Here is a 21,403-nt window from a genome sequence, read left to right on the forward strand (position 1 = left end):
TTACAGTTTTTGTATCAAAAATACAGTCAGCTTGTAAGGACCAGCTGGTTTTTATGGATCCGCATAGTGTTCAAATCCTCCTGCAGCAGAAAGTCCTATAAAAGGGCTTTTTACCTTCCATCTCTCTTTGATGTCAGGAGCAGCCTGCTGTGATGGAAAGGGCATGAGTTTCTGAGTGAGAGTGATGTGGGTTTGAATTCCATTTTGGTCACTTAATATTTGCATGACCTTGGCCAATTGACTTAACTTTCTAGAGACCGAGGTTGTATTTTATTTTTAAACTGTTCGATCAGTATCAGTAACAGCAAATTTACAAGTGAAACCTATAGGTTGTTCCTAGCACTGTGCCCAGTATATGGTCAGCATGCCCTCTGTCCCCAAGGTTGTTAAATTTAGGAGAACATATATATTGGCTTTTAAAGGACAAGAATTGATGCTGAAATGGGCAACTTACATCTTCAGATGAGAATGGATTAAAGCCCCTACACCTGAAATAATCCTAGCTGAGGATATAGGCCATATATTTTATGAAGCACAATTCAGAAATGTGTGACTCTGCAAACTACCTTGAAATTCTTACCTTGGGCAGATATTCAGTACAATGTGTGTACACAGTTTGGGTGCTTTCTCTTTTATAGGAAAAGAAAGAGTAGTTGTGTGTATGTGAGTGTGTGACTCATGGCTTGTATTTTAAGTGAGACCCTGGGGCAAGAGTAAATTGTAAGGGATCGTATTCTCAAACCATTTGAAAAGCAGGTTTTATCAAAGTTATTCTCAATTCAGAGAGGTATATGCTACCTATTTCTTGCTTTGTATTTGATATATGACATTTTTTTTTGCTTGGAATTGGGAAACCATCTTTGACCTTTTAAAAGTGAAACATTATCATCACCTGAGTGTTGAAAGACAGTTAAAACTGACAGACAACATTCAGAACCAAATCCAAGTAGTCTTTTTGATGGCCTGCTTGGTGAGATCTAACCTCTTAAACTCTCAGAGGATAAGATTGGTGATGACGAGTATTTCAGACGTACCTTTTGATTTTCTTATAGTACTCTTAACTGCGTTAGTGGATGCTTTCTGAACTCTTGAGGGGAGGGATTCAGAACTAAAAGCACGCAAGAGTTACAAGAACCAAACACGTTAGTTCCACAGGTGTTTGATTTCACTTATAGCTCCAAATATACTGGCTTTCACATAGTGGTTGTTTGTAAAGATTGGGCTTATTTTAATCTGTTCCTTTTAAAAGACAAGTTCATGTTTAATTTTTTTTTTTTTTTTTTTTTTTGGCTTTCCAGTCAGTATGTCTTCTCCCTGGTGATTTCAGTAAAGCAAGGGGACTGTGTTCTAGCTCATTCTCTCCTTTAAGGACATTGGAAATATTGGGTGTATTTCAAGGCCAGTTATGGGATCTGAGTCACTATCTCCATATATAAGACAGGATAGTTTGGTCAATTCTGAGTATTCACTGTGTGGGAAACGGGATCAGCCTCAGGTGAGAAAAGGGGAGGAGGCTTGTTCTGCAGCATTTCAAAGAACCAGTAGGGGCAACTTTCAACACATTGCAAAGACCAACCGTGAGGAAGAATAATCAAATGGACAATCAAAATTGTTGAATTCGGAGGTGCCTGGGTGGTTCAGTGGGTTAAAGCCTCTGCCTTCGGCTCTGGTCATGATCCCAGATCCTGGGATCGAGCCCCGCATCAGGCTCTCTGCTCAGCAGGCAGCCTGCTTCCTCCTCTCTCTCTCTCTCTGCCTGCCTCTCTGCCTGCCTCTCTACCTACTTGTGATCTCTGTCTGTCAAATAAATAAATAAAATCTTTAAAAAAAATTGTTGAATGTGCTAATGGACTACTTGAGAGCACGTCGGAGTTGGGGTTGTGGCGGTCTGTCAGGATGTGCTATTCGGAGGTGAGGGAAATCAGAACTAGAAGTGAGATATATGAAGAGATCCAAGTGGAGCTGCTTGGACTGAGGCCCAGGGAGCCTCACCTCCGAGGAATGCCAGCCCCGTAAATCCCGAGGAAAACCATCCGGAGTATGGGGAGCGAAGTTTAAAAATCATAGACTCTGGACAACCCCTCCCCCCATCTCTTCTGAGTCCCTCACTTAGACACTCCTAATGATGGAAAGCAATTCTCAATTCTATGATTTCTTCTCCTTAACCCTCAAATGAAGAAAAAAAATAAAGAATTAAACAACCTATTCTGACTAGCACTTTTTGGTAAGGTCCTTCCTTCCTTCCTTCCTTCCTTCCTGATTGTTTCTATTTTTCTAGCATCTGAATTTGAAAAATCAGTCATATCTGGTTTCTTTTTCTCTTTTACAGCCCGCATGCAGTTAATCTCAGGTTCTCTCTATTTTCCCTTCAGAACACTTCTATCATCTTTTTTCCTTTTTGGGCTATTGCAGAAGTCCAGATCACGCCTGAATTATTGCACAGGCTTTCGATTGGCTTCTTTATCATTGTGTTCTATGAATTTCTACCAGCTTGATCTTTTTAAACCACCCCTTTGAGAGCTTGTTGCTCCTTTGGTAAAAATCTCCAGTGGCTCCTCCTTGCCCATGCTGGAGGTCTCCACACACTCCGTGCTTACGGGTCGCTGTGAACAGCAGCCCGGCCTCCATCTCTCTCTGATGGTTCAGGGCCTGAAATTCAAAGGGAGGCATGGCCAGAAACGGACACTCCCCGCCACTCTCCTAGAACACTCAAGATGGTGGCAAGTATTTAGGGTCAATCGAGGGTGGGAAAGTGGCCGCACTTTGATCCCAAGTTTGGTTGACATCTGGCTCTGTAATCAATCTGCTGGATCTAGTAACAGGCATTCCACTTTGCTCAAACTACTCCAATGGTTTCTGGGCTCTTACAGCATCCTATAAAGCCTTATTAGTTGGGCCTTGTGTTACCTTCCTGAGCTCTCTCTCTCACCCCTCATTCTTTTTTTTTTTTAAGATTTTATTTATTTACCTGATAGAGGTCACAAGTAGGCAGAGAGGCAGGCAGAGAGAGAGGAGGAAGCAGGCTCCATGTTGAGCAGAGCCCGATGTGGGGCTCGATCCCAGGACTCTGAGATTATGACCTGAGCTGAAGGCAGAGACTTTAACTCACTGAGCCACCCAGGTACCCATCTCACCCCTCATTCTGATTCAGCCACATGGATTGTCCTCCTGTTCTTCAGATATGCCCAGCACACTCCTGCCTCAGAGCCCTGGGACTATCTGTTTTCAACATCTGGAATGTCCTTTCCTCAGATAGCGATGTGGCTAACTCTCTTCCTCTTTCAAAGACTTCAATCAAATGTCAACTCATCAGTGAGGCCGCTCATGGGCACCTTATTAAAATAGCAAATGCCTGCTCTTACTTTAGGTTTCCCACAGCTTTTGTTTTTCTGTACAGCACTTATCAGCTAATTGACTATATGCCTCACTTGTTTATCCCATTTGACTGTGAACTCCATGAGGGCAGGGAGTCTTGTTTACTGTGTATCCCTAGCATCTAGGGATACAAAAAAAATCATTTTTTGATTTTGTGACATATATTTCTCCTTGCACATAGCAAGATCTCGGTGAACATCTGTTGAGTATGTGAATGAAGGAATGAATGGATGAACAGGATACAGAGCAATCTCTTGAGCCCCGCCTATAGGCTTTCCACATTCTCACCTGAGCTTTACTATCTGCTGCTTCCGGACACGAAACCCATGTTCCAGACATCGTGGACTACTGCTCCTCCGAACATTCCCATCTTTGTGCCTTCCTTGCACTGTGCGCTCCACTTGGAAGCCCTTTTGCATTCCCCCGACCTTTCCATATTCTCTGTGATTAGGCTAAATTTCCACTTGTTCTGGGAAACCATCCCATGTTAGGCAGCCTTCTTCTCTTCTCATTGAATATTTTTTCTATCAACTAACTTGACAATGGAATGCATTCTGCATCATGATATAATTTAGAGTCTAGTCTTCTGATGTTACTTAAATTATGAATTTGTATTTAACTTTTCAAACATTTCTAGTCTGTTTCTACAACTTTGGGAGCTTTCTGGAAAGGCCAGGTGTAAGTGAATAGAACTGCTTGTGGACGGAATTCCAGACCAGAGGCTCATCTCACCACCCTGGACAGGAGGGGGTCAATACCTCAGCACCCTGGGAAACTTGTTGACTCAGGAGGGTGCCTTGGCGTGCCAGTTAGGAAATCTCTGTCCTACGGTGCCTTGCTCATAGTAGGTGCTCACAAAAGTGTTAGTCAATGGACTGATTGATCTTGTGTGGTTGTTTTATTCTTAATAATCTCTCTTCAGCTTTACTAAAGTTTATGTACATGTACTAATGCTTGTTTTATTTTTTTTTAAAGACATAATCATGACTGTGGAGTAAGAATTAAAAACTTCATATAGTGATGATCAACAAGAAAATTAATTAAAATATATTAATTGTTGGCTATTGAACTATATTATACAATTTACCATGTTAATTGAACACACCAGAAATTGGAGGTTACACATGTGAGGAGTGATTTTCTATACTTGTTGCTCAGTTTATGAACAGTTTTACCATGATATTTCCATGGGGAAACTTGAGTGAATGAACAGTAAATTTTAAAATGCTTAGTCATGCACCAGTGAGGCTTAGTTATTTTTATTTTTAATATATTCATTTGTAAGTAAGTACAGTAAGAAGTACTATACTCATTAAACAAGATCATACGTGAATGAGAGTTCTATATTTGATATCTAATGTCAATTATGTCAATTAGATATATGACATGGCTATTATCTATCTAGCAGTTGATGTTCAAAGCTCCCTTAACATTGTTTATGAAAGTAATTGAACATATTAGAGATTCAATAACTCTTTCTAGAATAATAAAGTGCAATTAAATGAGCTGGATAAGCGATGCCTCTATTTTCAACTTAATTTTAGCGTGTGTGTATTTTTTAAAAACATATCTTATAGCTAACTTATGAAACAGATATTAGCAGAGGTTTAGCATTAATTTGAAAGTCAACTGTAATGAAATTTTGGAAAGGAATTAAATGTTTAACTATAAGTGTGAAGTAGATAGAGGTGCCCCTTGCTCCAGGAAGTGGCTGATTCTGAAAAGTTTTATATAATTTAAAGTTTTGCAAATTGAATCTTGTTTATTACACATTAGAGGAACTAATTCTCAAAGGTCCCCATCATGAATCTTTTGTGTAGTGAATAAGCAAGTTGTAGTCTTTTTTGTTTTTTAGAAGTGATGTCCAGTTTTTAAAAATTAAAAGTAGCCACAGATGTAGGCTACTTAATTCCCAAAAATTTTCAGTAGAACCAATTTGAAAATTAGACATAGTGTTTTAAAAAACTAAAATGTCCCTTCTACTAACATTTCAAATCTTTTGGCAAGCAAAATATTTATTAAGAGCGCTGTTTCTCAACCCTCCCTATTTCTGATGTTGTATCATTTTTTGATTTTGTGACATATGTTTCTCCTTCTAAAGCATCTGTTATGAAAGCTTAATTAGTTTTTAATTAATGTGAATTAATGTCATCCTGAAAATGGTGTGAATTTTCCATTTCATTGCAGATCGTTTGAGACTTTTGAAATATTTTGCTAATTCTGAGGCAAGAACCTATAGGGTTTTTCCAAAGGGAAACCAGGCCCTCATTCCTCCTGAAGGCTAGACAGCCATTCCTACAGCATAGGATAAGTAATGACATGTCCAAATAGCACAACCGGTTTTTTCCCCCACTCTGAGGAAATTCTAGTAAGTGTGCAAACTTAGTCAAGAGGTGACACTTGGTCCTATCTTATGTGTAATAACAAGTCCAGGAAGAGCTTTTAGATAATGAAAAAATAAAGTCTGAAATTTCAACAATTTTTGCTCTGTTACTAAGATTACATGACAATAAAACAAATGAGAAAGATTGAAACCAGGGAAATTTGGGAAATTCAGGTGAGAAAACAAGCGACTGCTCCTTTAGTCTGTTTCTATCCTCACGGAGGGGGAATCATTATGTGCTGTAATTGTTCTGTGCCTCTTTGGATCTCTACACAGGGAGCAAAACCATGAAGTTTCTACTCTTCTGGAAGTGTGTGTGGGTTGGAGGCTGTTTTCCTGGCTTGTCTTCCTGTAAAAACCCTAATATATACTCATCAGGCTCATAGGTCACACTGTCTCCTGTATCTTAGGTGACAGGAAAGGTAGCCAGGGATCTTAGTTGCAATATAAATAAAAGTTTATACAAGTTGAAACATCACCTAAAAGGGATTCACTGTGTAGTCCCTTTGAAGCAAATTTAAACACTGAGGAGCTCTATCACAAGTGACTAAACCTGCAGGGATAGAAAATGAGTTCCTGTGGTCCATATCATCCTGACATGGATATTTGAGGGTAGGCATACGTCTCTGAAAGGTATGCAGTTATTGGTAAGGAGGAGGGGTTGGTTAAGAGTTTGTCTGGAGCTTATGGGAATTTTCACATTTCTGAAAAGATTTCATGGTCTGGCATCTTGGGAAATCTCCAAGCCTTCTTTGTCGAGGTGATCTGGGTCAAAGCAGGTAGATTCTATTAGCCCACAAGAACTACTGGGAGGGATTGCCCCAGGGACTTGGAGTGGCCAAGGCCAAAGAGGACTGCAGGGTCTTGGCGTGTCTCATTCCACCTCCTCAGAAAGTCTGTTAGTGGCCTCTGTATCTTGTGTGTTGATGTGGGACAAGGAAAGAGTTGGGTACTGGAACACACCCAGACCCATTTCTAAGCACATGTGTCCATCTGCGCCGTGTGTGACTGCTTAACACAGTGTCTTCCACAAAATGGGTTTTGAGCGAACACTAAGAGAATAAAATAATAAATAAATCAACAAATGATAGAATTAAGTCTGTCAAATATAGCAAACTTTATTTCCTGATTTTTCAAGGCTAGGTAAGTCGTTTCCATCCAAGGGAGCTCATATGCTACTTGATGAGACGGTATTTACTACAGTTTGTTGAAATGATATCTATGGCCGCATTTTTTAGTCATTTATTAATATCTGATCACAAAGATTGGAAATAGATTTGTTTTTAGAAATAAAAACATTCTAGAAAGAAGTCAGTTTTTAGTGAGATCATTATATTTTTTCAGTTATCGGGAGATGTATATAAAAGCATAAATCCCATGTTTACCAGTATGAAAGTTCTTAGCTCTGCCTTATTTATTATGCTCATAGTCCCAAATGTGTTTCTCCACTCCAAATTTCTGATTATAAAATACTAATAGTTTGTTATCCGTGTGGCTTGGAAGGTATTAGGTAGGCTAAGTGATCGTCTCATCTTTTTTTTTCTTTTTAATTGATGAACCAAAGTACCATTTAGCAAGGTCTATTTTTTAAAGTATTTATTCAATTGACAACCAATCCCAAATTAAAAGAGATAAAAAGAACATAATTATGAAAACAACAAATTGCCTGTATGTAGCTTGATATGCATGAGGGAAGAAAGGAGGTCTTACAATTTGCTAAGGTATGGCTGAGTCAAAACCTGTGCATAAGTTCTGATGTGGTTGACAGTGACAACCAGTTCTCTTAATGATTCACCAAAGGAAAAATTTCAACATCTGTGTAGAATAAAATTACATGGATATAAGGTATTTGTCTGGTTTCGAAATAGCAAGGTTGGTGTAAGTGGTGTGAACAGGCCAACGACAGGCTAAAGGAAGTAGCACTAGAGAGAAGCAGGATCTGGCCTGAGGTCTGCCCCACACTCTGACATTGGGGAAGTAGCCTGAGAAGTTGATTCACGTGCTGTACTTGGCCGCAGACAGGAGGGAAGGTTCCTAGAGATTTGCAGCCTAGGCTTGGGGAGGGGAATGGATGGAGGCATTGTCCCTGAGCCATCCCTGCACTTAAACCCATGAGGACCTGTGGATATGACTGAAGCATGGCAGAGTTAGATAATAATAATAATTAAAAAGGACCCAGTTTTAAGTCTTAGATTGTCAAACATCTGGTCAAGCATCTTATAGTCTCTTATTTGCAAAACCAGAGACAGAATCTAGATCTGTATAGTTCCTCATAGTTCCAACATCTAAAAAAAATCACTTTTAATAGAATTTTAGAGCAGCAAAGATTTTAATCTAATTAAATATATTTTCAGATATATATTCACTGAGTGAGTTAAATGCTAGACAAAAATATTGTTGCTCAAATGAGGAAAATAACACTGTATTAGAAATAATCTTGAAGTCATTAATTTTCAAATTAATAGATTCAACATGACAAATATTTCCCTAATAACAAAACAATCATTAATACATAAATTCTAAGTTTAAATACACTTAATTTTCTTCCTTTCTTTCTTTCTTCCTTTCTTTCTTTTTCTTCCTTTCTTTCCTTCTTTCTCTCTCTCTCTTTCGTTTCCTTCCTTCCTTCCTTCTTCCTTCCTTCCTTTGATGTAACAAACCATCACCCTTTTATCCTTATCATGGTTGCATTGTTTAAATGAATCAGGATAACTCTCTCCCAAAAAAAGTGCTCACAGAGACATCACAAATAGAAATATATGTGAAGCAAAACAAATATATTGTTGGTTCCAGTTGTTTCAAAGAGCAGAAAGGCAGTCTTTCATTGGTTTAAGACACACACAGTACTGTTTTTAGAGAGCCACTGCTTTTGGCATAGTTCTGCTAGTAAAATGTCATGTGTTTCATGCTTTACTTAACTCAAGATAAATTTTTAGAAAAATTCAGTTCGTGCTGTGAGAGAGTAAGCACTGTCAAATTTTATAGTTAAGACTTCAATGGTATGAGAGCAAGTTTAGAAAACATTTTTATTAGACAAATTATTTAGACAAATTATACACAGAAAGCTCTGCCACTCATAACTGAGGCCTCCAAAAAGTGTTTTGTGTATTTGTATAATAGGCAATACATCAAAATAGGCCTATTTTAAATATTGTACATGGTTAACAGTTTGTTGATAGCTAAAATCACGGCAACATCTGGTATGTCCCTATATAGCTTGTTGTAAAGAATTTTTTTTTTTTTTGTTTTAAAATCAGAGTTGTGAATGAGATCATGAGTGTTACAAGGGAAAACAAGTCGTGCATGCACTTAGGTACTTGTTACCCTGGAAACAAAATGGTTTTTGTATGATAAGAAAATTTTCTGCCTTACACAGTAGACAATATTTGAAGATTTAGTACAAAAACAGTGACAGTACAAGATGCTCCCCAGAACAGAATTAGCATCAAAATATAATATACCTTAAGAATATACCTTTTAATTTCTCCTAAAGCAAATCACATAGGTTGATTCCTATATCAATCTTAGCTACGGAATGAATTAGATTAAAATAAGTGTATGGCTGCGTGAAAACACAGGATAAGTTCTTGCTTCCTACTTACCACATTTTAATGTAAGGGTTACAAACAAAGTTCATTCTCTATTTCTAATAGGTAAGAATGCTACTTTAAAAGGGTTGTGCACAAAGAGCCACCATGTTTGTTGTCACCCTCCTATACACTTGGCACAAATGTAAAAAATACATAACTCCTCCAAATAGAACTGAATAAAAAGGGGGGGAGGGTTAAGTCAAGAGCCCAGTATGGTCATAACATTTTCTTCTTTAGCGTAATGTAGGACAGTAATTAAGGCCACATCAATATTTCTTAAGGGCTCCCACCTCTCCCCAACTACAGTTGTATCGATTGGCTTTCTGCTTTGGAAGAGAATTTATTAACCTTCAACGATCTATGTTTCAACTCTTCTAGGGCTCACTCTATGTGCTGCTGTGGACGTGGTCCGGCTAATAGCATTTTCCACTTAGATAATTCATTAAAAGTAAAATTATCAAGGTTAACTTTATACACTGCTGAGTAACAAATGCAAAACCTACTCAAAGGAGTTACATCTAGGAACAAATATTAAATCGCCCTGGATGTTTTAATAACAAAAGTATAAAATATTCTCTGTTGGCAAACAATGCGAGTCAGAAGAACATTAAAGCAACCTGCCTTTTCTAACTGAAAAGACCCCCTGCCCTATACATAGTTCCTGTATACAATGCTTTTTTTTTTTAAACTAAAGCTTTATTAAATGAATTGCAATAGCAATGGCCGCCCTTCAATATATATACACATTATATAAGTGCATATATATGTATATATAGATGAGATACTAATTTATTTAACACAATAGAAGCTTCTTGCCATATGATAAAGTTTACTGTACATAAGAAAAACTTTTAATACTGTACAATCACATAAAGGTCATATGCACTGTTGCAGTGCGAGAGTAGTTTTAACTGTAGTCTTGACTGGCATATTAATGGCTTTTTTTGTAATCCTACAAAATTGCATTCTCATATTATGTGGCCTGAATGGTCTTGAAGTTATCTTATAAACACTGCAGGGGTTGCCTTTGGTCCACAGTTAAAGGACACTCAACAGCAGTGGAGCGTTGTATGGATGCAGCAGAAGAATGTAAAAAGACTGAAGTTATTGCAATTATAGTTTTAAAAATAGAGAAATGTTATGTAAGAGGCCTTTACATAAAATTAATCCTGCATATACTTTTAGTATACTCAGTGCACATTTCCTATACTTGAAGTACAGTATATGAAAAGCGGACTAATAGGATCCTAGAACACTATATTCTGGGGGAACAAGTTGAGTAATGAAAAAAAGTGGAGGGACATGTACAGAAAGAAAGGGAAAAAGAGAAAGAAATAGAAGAGAGAGAAAGAAGAGGGAGAAGGTGGAGAGAAGGAACTAGAATTGTTACTAATAATCCTGATTTTTTTTTTAAATGTTACATCCATGTTAGTCCCACAATATTACAGTTGCTCCTTGCAAAGGGAGTCCTACGAAAGAAACAGTGAAGAGATTTTGTTGGATGCTCATATGGAGGTGCCTCGGTCTGGGTCATTACCCAGATTGAGCCCCAGGGTAGGAGTTGGTTGGTAAGGAATAGATGACATTGTTTTTATAGGACTCCTGAAAAAGCCCCCATTAGGTGCCCTGTGCCTAAAAGGGCCAGTTCGGTGCTCGGGCACGTTGCCAAAGGCGAAACCAGAGGCAGCTTTAGCTGATAGTGTGCGGCTAAGAGTCTGGATCTGCTCTGGGATAAAGGTTGTTGTGGTGATATGAGTGTTCCTGAAATCACTGATTTGCTCCAGTGCTTGTCGTGTTGGCAAAGTGTCAATGTCCAGAGGGGTCAAGTCAATTGACGAGGTGGAAAACTGTTTATGGGGGCTGTCGTCATCTGTGCACAAGCTATTTACACGTCTATGGAGGTGCTCCAGGTCAATTTCCTTGTCATCCTGGAGATGAAGAAAAAGAAGATAAGGTTCTCATCAGTACTAGCTTCCATGGTTAAAAAAAAAAAAAAAAAGTAGTTCAGCAAACATGATAGGTAATCAACTGAACTTTGGGATTTATGCATTTAACAAATCTCTATTGAGCACCTAGTATGAGCCAGGCATTGTGCTAGGTTCTGGGGGTACAAATATGACTCTGAAATAAGGTTTTCTATAATAAATATTTTTCTTGCACAAAAAGTTCTCTACATGTCACATGCAACTACAAAAATAGGGGAGCGATTGCCTTCTATGAGATCAGGGACAGACCTAGGCAAAGCTGTACAAATAAAAAATATGGTTTTAAACTTGCTCCCCCTCCACACCTCTTCTTTCCATGTGCTTCCTCCTTTTTCAAGATGTCTCCCTCCAAGTTGGGTTTCTGTTCTTTTCTATTATTCCCTCCCTAACCTTAACTTTCCATTCTTGGTGGGAAGTGATACGATATGCTAGTTCACACTGAAGTGTTAGTGACTGTTAAAGGGTTATTTCTCTTCAGGCCAGAGAGATGTGAGATTATTCAGAAAGAGCAACATTCAACACAAGAGAATCCATTTCTAATTGAGGGATGTCATTACACTCAAGTTATTTAGTACCTGAATGAGGCAATATTGTGAGGTCAGTGAGACCTTTAGAGACCTCTTCGAGTCATGACCTGCGAATGACAGCTTTGGTCTAGGGCCAGGTTTATGCTAAACGGCCTCTAAATCAAAGATGCTTTGAGCTATGCTAATGGAGCCTTAGTAAGAAGGTACTTAATAAAGGAAAAGGAAGAGAAACCTCAGATTTCTGGTGTTGAAACCAATTCATAAATCCTTAGGATTTTCACTTAAAGTGAGCATTAAAGCCCAATGTTTGAAAAATAAAACTGGGAAGAAAAAAATTGTTTCTTATCAGTCATGTTTATAGCCAAGTTCAATAAATTAAATTCATGAGGATTTAAAAATACCTATTAATCATAAGAAGAGAAAATATTTATTCATAGATCTGGATTAGCTGTCATGAGTTAGAATGGAGTATGTATTTTTTTCATTGTGCTATTATAGTGCTCCTCAGTGAAAAATATTTTGATGTGCATCACTGTTTTTCCTTTTCCTTTCTCATTTTAAAATCCAATAAAAAATATACATTAATGCAATATTATCACTGAGACTTTAGAGGGTTGAGAGATATAATTTTATGGTTCCCACAGCAACTGTAATGTAGTCATCCATCAACAGATATAATAATGCAAAATTTTAATATCATATATAGTAATTCAAAATATAAGGAGCTTGGGGAGTCCTTAATTTCCAGATTTTTGAGAATATGAAATCTCAGCTATAATGTTGCACTAATGTGGTCTTTTGCATTGAATCACTGTCTATAAAGAACCCAGAAGCTTATTCCATAAAGAAAACACCACAATGAAATCTGCTTTTTAGTTCATACTCTGCTAATTTAGAATATATGATCATTCAGATAGGTAAGAAGCTAAGTTTTATCTTTGGTAAGCCAAGCTTTTCCTTATATACGCTGCTGATCAATTTTGCATACAAGGCAGTAGAAAGGAATTCTCAGATTACTTTAGAAAAAAAATCTGTTTTAAAAGAATATAAACATGTAAAAATTCATATGAATGTGAGAAGTCATTTTTATTTGCGCATTAAAACAGATCTTCTCAGGATTTGCTCTAACCATCAGTTAGCCAAGGTCTAGTTACTGAAAGTTTCAAACTGTCCTTTGAAACTATCCAGCAGATCAAATCACACAACAAATTCAGGTCATTTTCCATTTCAATTTTGTGAAACCTTAGTAAATGAATATGATTTCATTATTAAAAATTTTTTTTCCACCTTTTTGGTCCAGTAGAAAAAAGATAAGTTAATCAAGCAATTTATTTTAACTTCATATTTTCTCTGCTAATTTGTAAATTCCATGATTTTTGATGAAAACAAGGCACATGCTATTTTCAAAGAGATATTATGTGTAACTCTGCAATTATTCTTCCAGGCCTCTGAAAATATTTTAATTTTATTTTATTAAAAATTTAATCCTGGATAATTCTACTCTATGGATTTATTAAGCTTAGAGTCATCAAAGAACTAAAAACATACAATCCCTTCTATAGGTCTACATACAGATGGAAGGAAGGAGCCACTGGGGGTAAAGAGACAAATTCTGATTTTCCTATGGCATTGTATAGTCTAGACTGAATCTTAGAGATACAAGTAATTTACCTGTAAGTTAAGCAACTTATTGAAATAAGATGACAAGCATCTTTGTGAACTGGAATTCAAGGGAATCACCCTTTAAGAAAATCACTGAATGAAAGTCTACCCTGAGATTTGGCAGAATTTTAAAGCCCTTGATGGCACATGAAATGAGTCTTTTCAAACACTGCAGTCTCTTCTTCATTTATCTGGGATGTCCTAAAATGGTCATTGGTATTGGCATTATTGATTTTTATATTTCATCAATAATTCATTTTCAATATTCCAAGTAAGGAGAAACAAGGACCACCCCAACCCATTATCCTCTTCCTGGTGATTACCCTCCCTGGAAAGACCACCCACTTGTTGGCTCCACGGAGCACTGAAGCACTCAATCAAGTACCTCTTTCGATGGGACCCGGGAGCCTTTCCTCTTGTTCCACCACGTCTCCAGCATGGCTATAAAGCAGGAGAGGACAATTCCAGCCGCCAGGATACAAAAGACTCCTGCAAAGCTCTTTATGTCCAGGGCACCTCCTTTCTGCTTTGTGTCCACTGAGGAGTACAGGTCACACTGGCCATTCTTTGGCCACCATTTGTGCTTCAGGATGTCCATGTCACCGTTCTGCTGAAGCTCCAGGATCCTTGGGAAAAAGGACACAGCCGTGTGTTAGTGCAGACTTCGTTATTGCTTCGGCCCACAACACAACCATTTATAATCCCACCGCTAAAGGATGGCGGCTGACAAGGGGAAATGAATGTACAGATTTAGCCTGCAGATGGACTGACGAGACGCTGAAAACGTTATTGCTCTGACTTTAGAGACAGAGGTGTATCACAGGCTGTCCTCTTTCCCTTCTGTACCCTCTCTTGCTCCCTCCTTCCTTCCTGTTCTTCTTTTTTAATTTTTTTGATTTTATTCTATAATTCTAAATATCCATATCCCCGCCCCCCCGCTTTGTTGCAATGTGTTTTTACAATTACATTTCAGAGGCACTGTTTTTATGTGACTTCAAGCTGCTACAGTTCTGTGTTCCCTCCCTCCACGCAGAATGACGCTCTGGATCTTAACGCTTTTATGAGGTACGCTTTGCTGCTTAGAGCGAGATGCTGGCATAATGTCACCCAGCATATGTTACGCACAAAGAAATTCAATTAAAAAGTCTTCTATTATTTAACACAGTGTGGGAGAAAGCCCTGGGACAAGTTTGAAGTTGATAAAATACATCATTTTTGGTTTTTCACACAACTGATGTAGTTTCCCTTTCAATGCCAAAGGGGAAAATAATCTTACCTTAGAGAACAAGAAGAAAAGTTGACCAGAGGCTTTTAGAAGTAGTTAAATTCAAATAAGAAAAACCCTTCTTTGTCTCCTTTTTCCCCCGCTGAGTCTGGGGCCAGATGCAAAGCTGCAGCTTTTTTAAAGTGTGATTTTTCATAGAGGTTTTATTCTCATTTCCAAATACTCTTTAGGCTTTACCCTAGACAAGCCTACCTCTGGTCCTCCCCTAGGTGTGTCCCCCTCACAGGGTGAGAATGGCCAAAGCCAACGTCATGAACTTGTCCAGAGTGTGCACCGTCCTCAGGGGTTCCTAGGAGTTCCCACCAATTTCCCACCTAAATGGTCAGAGAGCTCCGTCAGGACCTGGGAAATTTTATCCCACACATTTTTTCCTGAGGGCAGATCTCACAGCCGCAAAGGCATTGCAGTGTCTAGAGGGATGTTCAGAGAGTGTGGACTGAGTTCAGATGTACGAACTCAGGCGTGTACAACTTCGTGTAGACGATCCTTCACTGTGCAGGACAGAGCTGGAGGTGGAAGCGAGGGGGGCAGGGACCGTCTCGCTGGGCCACGAGGTTAAGTGTAATACTCCAAGCTAGTCACAAATTAGAAACTCAGACCTGACCTCCTATGGGCATGAAGGTATATTTGTCAAGATAAGAGGATTGAACATATTTTATCGAAGAGTTTTTAGCTCGACTTATAATTTGCACATAGCCTTTGGATATATGGACTTCTACTTCTCCTCTTGCCCTAGGTCTTGGGTTATTTGGGGAGACTCTGCTTAAAACCTTAGATAGGAGAATGATGTCTATTCGGAAAAAATAAATAACTCTTTGGGTGGTGGATTGCCTTTTTACCTGTTTCATGTCATCCCTGTGTTAAGAGTGAGTTAAAAGATAATGGCTAGGGGTGCGGTCAACATTCAACCTGAGTCAGCCAGGAATAAGTCCAGCCCTGAGGGCTGTGAGGGAGAGTTGGTCTCATCCCCAGCACCTCAGCTGACACCCTAGGATGGACATTGCACTGGTGCTTCCCTTATAACTTGGACTTCTCCTCTCTTACGATTTTGCTCTGTCTAAAGCTCTGTTGCTTTGGAGGGTTGCTCAAGAAGTGCAATTAATTTGATTAATTGAATTTACCAAGATGATTATGAATATTGATGAATTACATTTCACCCTTATTCCTGCCTCTGCTCCAAGTTATTTGTATTTCCAGAATTTTTAAAAGTTGTGTTCCACAGGACACTAGTTCCTAGAGGAGATTCTGCAAGAAAAGGGTTTTGTGGCATTAACTTTGAGAAACACCCTCTCAGAAATTTACAAAGAAGTCAGCATATTAAAGGCTCTAAGAAGACCTGTGGAAAGGAACACTTGTATGATTTTGTTTAATTCGGCATTTCCCCAAATTACCTAACTTTCCTTCTTTTTTCACTTTTTTCTTCTGTAATAATATATAGTAATAATTTGTGGAGCTAGAGTTTTGAAGAATACACTTGAGAAATAGTGCCTTCATGGGGCACTGTGCTGGCTCAGTCAGTAGAACATGAGATTCTTGATCTCAGGATCATGAGTGTGAGCCCCACACCGGGCACTGAGCTCACTAAGTACATACACACATACATATGTATATACATACAGAAATAGTAGTAACAACTACTCATGGAAACCAGCAGCACTGCATTACATATTACACACATCTGTAATCTTTAATCGCAGCATCAAAATTGCTTGCTTGGCCTATTTGCAAATATATTCAAGTCATGTTGGCAAACCATTAGCTAATTGCCTACCTAAAGGCGCTGGGGAATCAAAACACCATTGAATTCCTGGAAAGGAAAATTTAGTCATCTCGAAAAAAAAAAATTCTTGGGGTGCCTGGTGGCTCATTTGACTAAGCATCTGCCTTGGGCTTGGGCCATGATCCCAGGGTCCTGGGAATGAGCCCCATATTGGGGGCTCCCTGCTCAGTGGGGATCTTGCTTCTCCCTCTGTCTCTGACCCTGTTCGAGCTCTCTCTTGCTTTCTTTCTCAAATAAACTAAATCTTAAAAAGATAATATTCTTGAATTTGAGATTATAGGTATATGTAGAAATAAAAGGAAACTATAGCAGCATTTGCTTAATGAGAACATATCCAGGCACAAAATGGGCACCCAATTTTCCCAGCCAGCTTCCTGCTCCCCAAACTACCTAGGTCGATGTTTGTAGAAGTGGAAGAGTTTCCCTTCACAACACTTATCACCATTTATAATAATTTGTGGTTCCTTGATTGTCTGTTCCCCTTTCTGGAATGTGGACTCACCATCTTCCATCCTGCCTCATACAGAGCAGGGAGGTATTTATTGATTGAATATGCTCAACATGGTTTTTGATAAAAGCATGCTGTCCTCAGATTCTACTTTTTCTTATCACTGATGCAATTTTCTAACTTATTCCACTCCTTCCTATTCATCTATCCAGTCAATAAATATTTAGAGAGTGGTCTCATGCCAGGTATTGTTTTGGGGACGAAATTTATGTTAAACCACACTGCACATTCAGCCAAAATGGCCTGAGCAACAGTGTGATACTGTTTCATGTTAATTTATTCTTTCATTTATTCCCATGTTCATTCAAGAGCCAGTGATCGCCTACTGTCTCCTCAGTGGCATCTGGTATCACAATGTGTCCCTATCATTTCTATACCTGAAAAATGATTTGGTTTTAAAAATGATCATTGAGGTATACACACATACTCTATGACATCCATTTTGATGCTAATAGGAGTAAAGGGCCTTAAATCCAAAGAATTCATTTAATTGTGGAACTTTTAGGTTCAGCAAGCTGGGGGGTAGGAGTTGCTGTGGGGGAAGAGTGAGCAAACTTCTCTATTTGCCCTCACACCACAAAGATGTCTTTATGTATGGTCGACCTCAGAAAGCACAGACGCATTACACGGACACCCTATTTTGGAGGACAGGCAGAACAACTAGATTGTAGGATCTCTCAGTCAAGCTCTGAGTAGCCCACAACAGAGTCTAGGAATACAGGGTTGGTGTAATAGAAATGTTGGAAGGGAATGAAAATATTTTCTAAACTCAGAGTTCTGCCATAAATTTTTGCTGCAGAATTTAATGTTCCTGGAAATTCCATTAGAAAAGTGTCACTACACTCTCCTTTTTGCCTTTTAACAAAAACCTATTTAAGACTAGATAAAGGAAGCTTAGCAAAATCTAATGCACTGCCTTAAAGACAAATTGGATGAGCCCTTATATAATACATGAGGATATAATATATCTCAAATGTTCAAAAGCACTGGCATCTTTTAAAGCTTGAATCATACCTAAAGGAAAGTTCTGTATTTTAATTATGAGCATCACTGATGCGTGTGTGTGTGTGTGTGTGTGTGTGTGCGTGTGTATGTGTATAACATTGCAAGAATCTAGTTGCACAGTTCTTAATGTGTGCAGATTTTTAGTTCCATGGAATGATTGTTTTTGCTGTATTTATAATTTCCACTAGATGGCAGTCTTTGCTCACAGAGAACAACGTATTTCTGCCATGACAGCGAAGTGGTGGGTCTGAAAGGTATCAAGTATAAACTTCTCAGTGCTGTAACTATTAGAAAGGAAGTTGGACATTAGGCCTTGGTGAACAATTGGATGAGTGAAACCTCTTCTTGGAGTGTAGTCAGAAAAATTCCTGCCATTTTCACTCCAGAGTGGTGAGAGCCATACTTTAGCACTTTTGAGAGTCATTGTGGTGAAAATTCATGAAGCTGAAAACAAAGCACCTTGCTCATTACTTGCCACTTTGTAGGCTACAACAACTTGAAAGCTAGAATTATTATAATCAGGGTGTGTGACAACCATTCTTTCTTTGGACCTGTTCTGGTACATATTTCTTAATGGAGAGTTATATTCCCAGAGGAATCAGTGAATTATTGATTCACTGACAAGATCATTGCATTTCCTTTTTCTGTCCAAAAGTATTAAAACATTTGTCATTCCATTGAACACAAAAACCTTAGCAGTCCATAAAAGCTAACTACATTTTGAAAATGGCTAATAGATCAATTCTGTATGCATTGAATTCTTTATTGATATAAATGAGCAAATTTCAGGGGAAGTGAGTAGGGAAGCAGAAGAGCCTTCTTTCATATTCAAATAAAAATATTCAACAAGTTTGAGGTGTTCATCTTGAAAAGCTTTTTACTCACTTTGAAGATAAAACAACCTCATTTGTGTGTGAGAATTACTCTAATTATTGATCACTTACGATTCTTAATTGCTGCTCTGGAAATTGATTTTGAAATTAATTTATAACAAAACAGGTTGCTGAAAGATGAATGCAAATTTCTGATCCTACATAGGCAAATTTGATTTTGCCTTTAAATACTAATGCAGTCTATAGATTCTTTTCTAATTTTCTTTCTTTCTTTTTTAAAATTTATTTGACAGAGAAAGAGAGCACAAGTAGGCAGAGAGGCAGGCAGAGAGAGAGGGGGAAGCAGGCTCCCCACTGAGCAAAGAGCCTGATGCGGGGCTCAATCCCATGACCCTGAGATCATAACCTGAGCAGAAGGCAGAGGCTTAACCCACTGAGCCAGCCAGGTGCCCCTCTTTTCTAATTTTCTTACCCACAGGTAAATCTTTGCTGAACTGTAAAAACGATACTGGTTAAACTGAGAAAAATGACACCTGATTTTTTGATTGTTTCTTCTGGGAACAAATCTAGAGGTAATCAGAGAGTTTTAACACTTAAGTACAGGAATTTTTGTTTTTGGGCCATGTGGAGGAGCTCCTGTGACGCTTTCTGCAGTTGGAATTCTCCCCCCACATTCATAGAAGCATCAACTACTAGAATGGAAATGACAGAAGACATCATCAAATCTCTCCACTCCCCCTCCACTCATTCTATGGAGGAGAAACGGAATCATATAGGACAATAATTTCCCCAAATTATCCCATTCAACTCCCCCAAAATAATTTATATATCACACTAGGGTAGCGTGAGCTGAAAGTCAGCTGAAACTCCAGCCACCCCTGGCTCTGCTTTGGCTGTTTTGAAGGCTGAAGGGATCAATACTTTAGCGATATTCTAGTACCTCATCTAAGATACATCTGTTGGGAAGTGCTGTTGTAGAGACAAGATGACTTTTTTAGTGACTAACAGTAAATTCTCGAGTTAGGGCTAGAGTTCAGTTCTGTCTTCCAACACATTCCCCTGTTACCCTACATAACCTCTAATATGTAACTATTTAAAGAAAAGCTCTCTCTTTTAGTTTCACAGATTTGTTAGACTCTGAGTAAAACTGTTATCAATAGGTTTCTTCTAAACCAAACAATGTAATTGTAGAGTGATTGAGAATTTATTCATACTACAATTTGGGTGTGCAAAGAAAATGTACTTTTTCTCCATAACTTAATTGATCTTCTTCAGGAAGACTGGGCCTGCTGAGTGGTGGGAACAAAACTAAAATTAGCTCAATATGATTTAAAATTTAATCTGATCTGATAATTTAACATGTCTCTAGCTTTAGCTCAAGAATTACTCAAGACTTCCGATTCCTTGCCTTTTCCTTGCTTTTTTCCGAGATGGCATCAGAATTTATAAAGGGTATTATACCCCCTACACTGGAGTAGGGGGGTGTAAGGGGAGGCCTGTGGGGAAGGAGCTGCTGGATTCTTGCGGGTCCTTGGATGGCTCTGGCAGCTCTCCTTTTATGTGTGATGGGTTCAGCCCTTAGATATTGATCGGTGAATATTGCTGAAATGGGCAGAGGCTTTAAGTCCCTAACATTGGCTAACGTCTTTCTCTGTGCCCTTAGGGCTCGTGGGCTCCTCTCTGTTGACCTCTGGGGCACTGTACGTCTTTCTCAGCTTCTGCCATTTTCTTCATCCAGCCCCTGACTCTTTCTCAGCCTTCAGGTACTACTGTGTTGCCACCTTGTCACTCACCGCAGGGGGCTCCAAAAGCGGTCCAGGTGCTCTAACTCAGCGTTCACACCTCATGGGAGCCAGAGAGGCCTGGGGCCAAAGATGGAACCCTTGCTTTTTCTTGACTGTGCAGTTCTGACTTCTCACCGTCTCAGGTCTTCTCTCCTGGGACAGAGCTTGGTGTGCCCACAGAACTCCCCTCAGAGACCTTAATGGTAAGGGAGGTATCACCCCTCTACCCTGCATGTGCATTCCATTCTACCCAACGCCCCTCTACCTGCTCATCTCCTACCTTCTGCCCCTGATGGAAACCTCTGGCCAGAAAGAGGCACAGCTTTCCTTTTTGTCTCCTAGCTATCTCTCTAACACCCAAGGCCTTCTTGGTCTATCATACTAGAAGGGAATTTTAGCTACAAAATGACAGAAACTCTATGGTCTGAGACCTCCAACCTGAAAGTCCTGAGTCAGCTTGACACTGAGATTGGTGAGGATGAAAAACATCATTTTAACATCTCAAAAACATTTATCTGATCTGTTACACGCTTATGAGTTACATGTAACCCAAATTAAAAAGATATTTAGGATAGAGTCTCCTCACTTTTAATGTGTAACGTCACTTAATGTTGAGAAGGAAATTCGGGAATAACTGAAAAAAAAGTATTTTTGACACACTGAGTGGATCTGTTTTGGCCCAGAAT

The 21,403-nt window shown here is 38.8% G+C and overlaps 1 protein-coding gene across 5 annotated transcripts in view; it reads right to left on the bottom strand.

Annotated features, from left to right (window-relative positions):
* Positions 1-21,403, bottom strand: part of GRID2 (glutamate ionotropic receptor delta type subunit 2) — a 1,456,428-nt gene that overhangs the window by 24,778 nt on the left and 1,410,247 nt on the right. For 3 of the 5 annotated variants that reach the window (XM_032861590.1, XM_032861599.1, XM_032861608.1), the window contains exon 15: positions 13,908-14,148. In XM_032861590.1, the coding sequence (XP_032717481.1) occupies positions 13,908-14,148 (241 nt within the window). Of the gene's footprint in view, positions 1-8,765; positions 11,277-13,907; positions 14,149-21,403 lie in introns of those variants that run through there. The other 2 variants (XM_032861582.1, XM_032861572.1) reach the window with 1 other exon arrangement.

This window comes from Lontra canadensis, unplaced genomic scaffold, assembly GCF_010015895.1.
Source record: "Lontra canadensis isolate GAN:19392208 unplaced genomic scaffold, GSC_riverotter_1.0 scaffold1, whole genome shotgun sequence".
NCBI lineage: Eukaryota > Metazoa > Chordata > Mammalia > Carnivora > Mustelidae > Lontra > Lontra canadensis.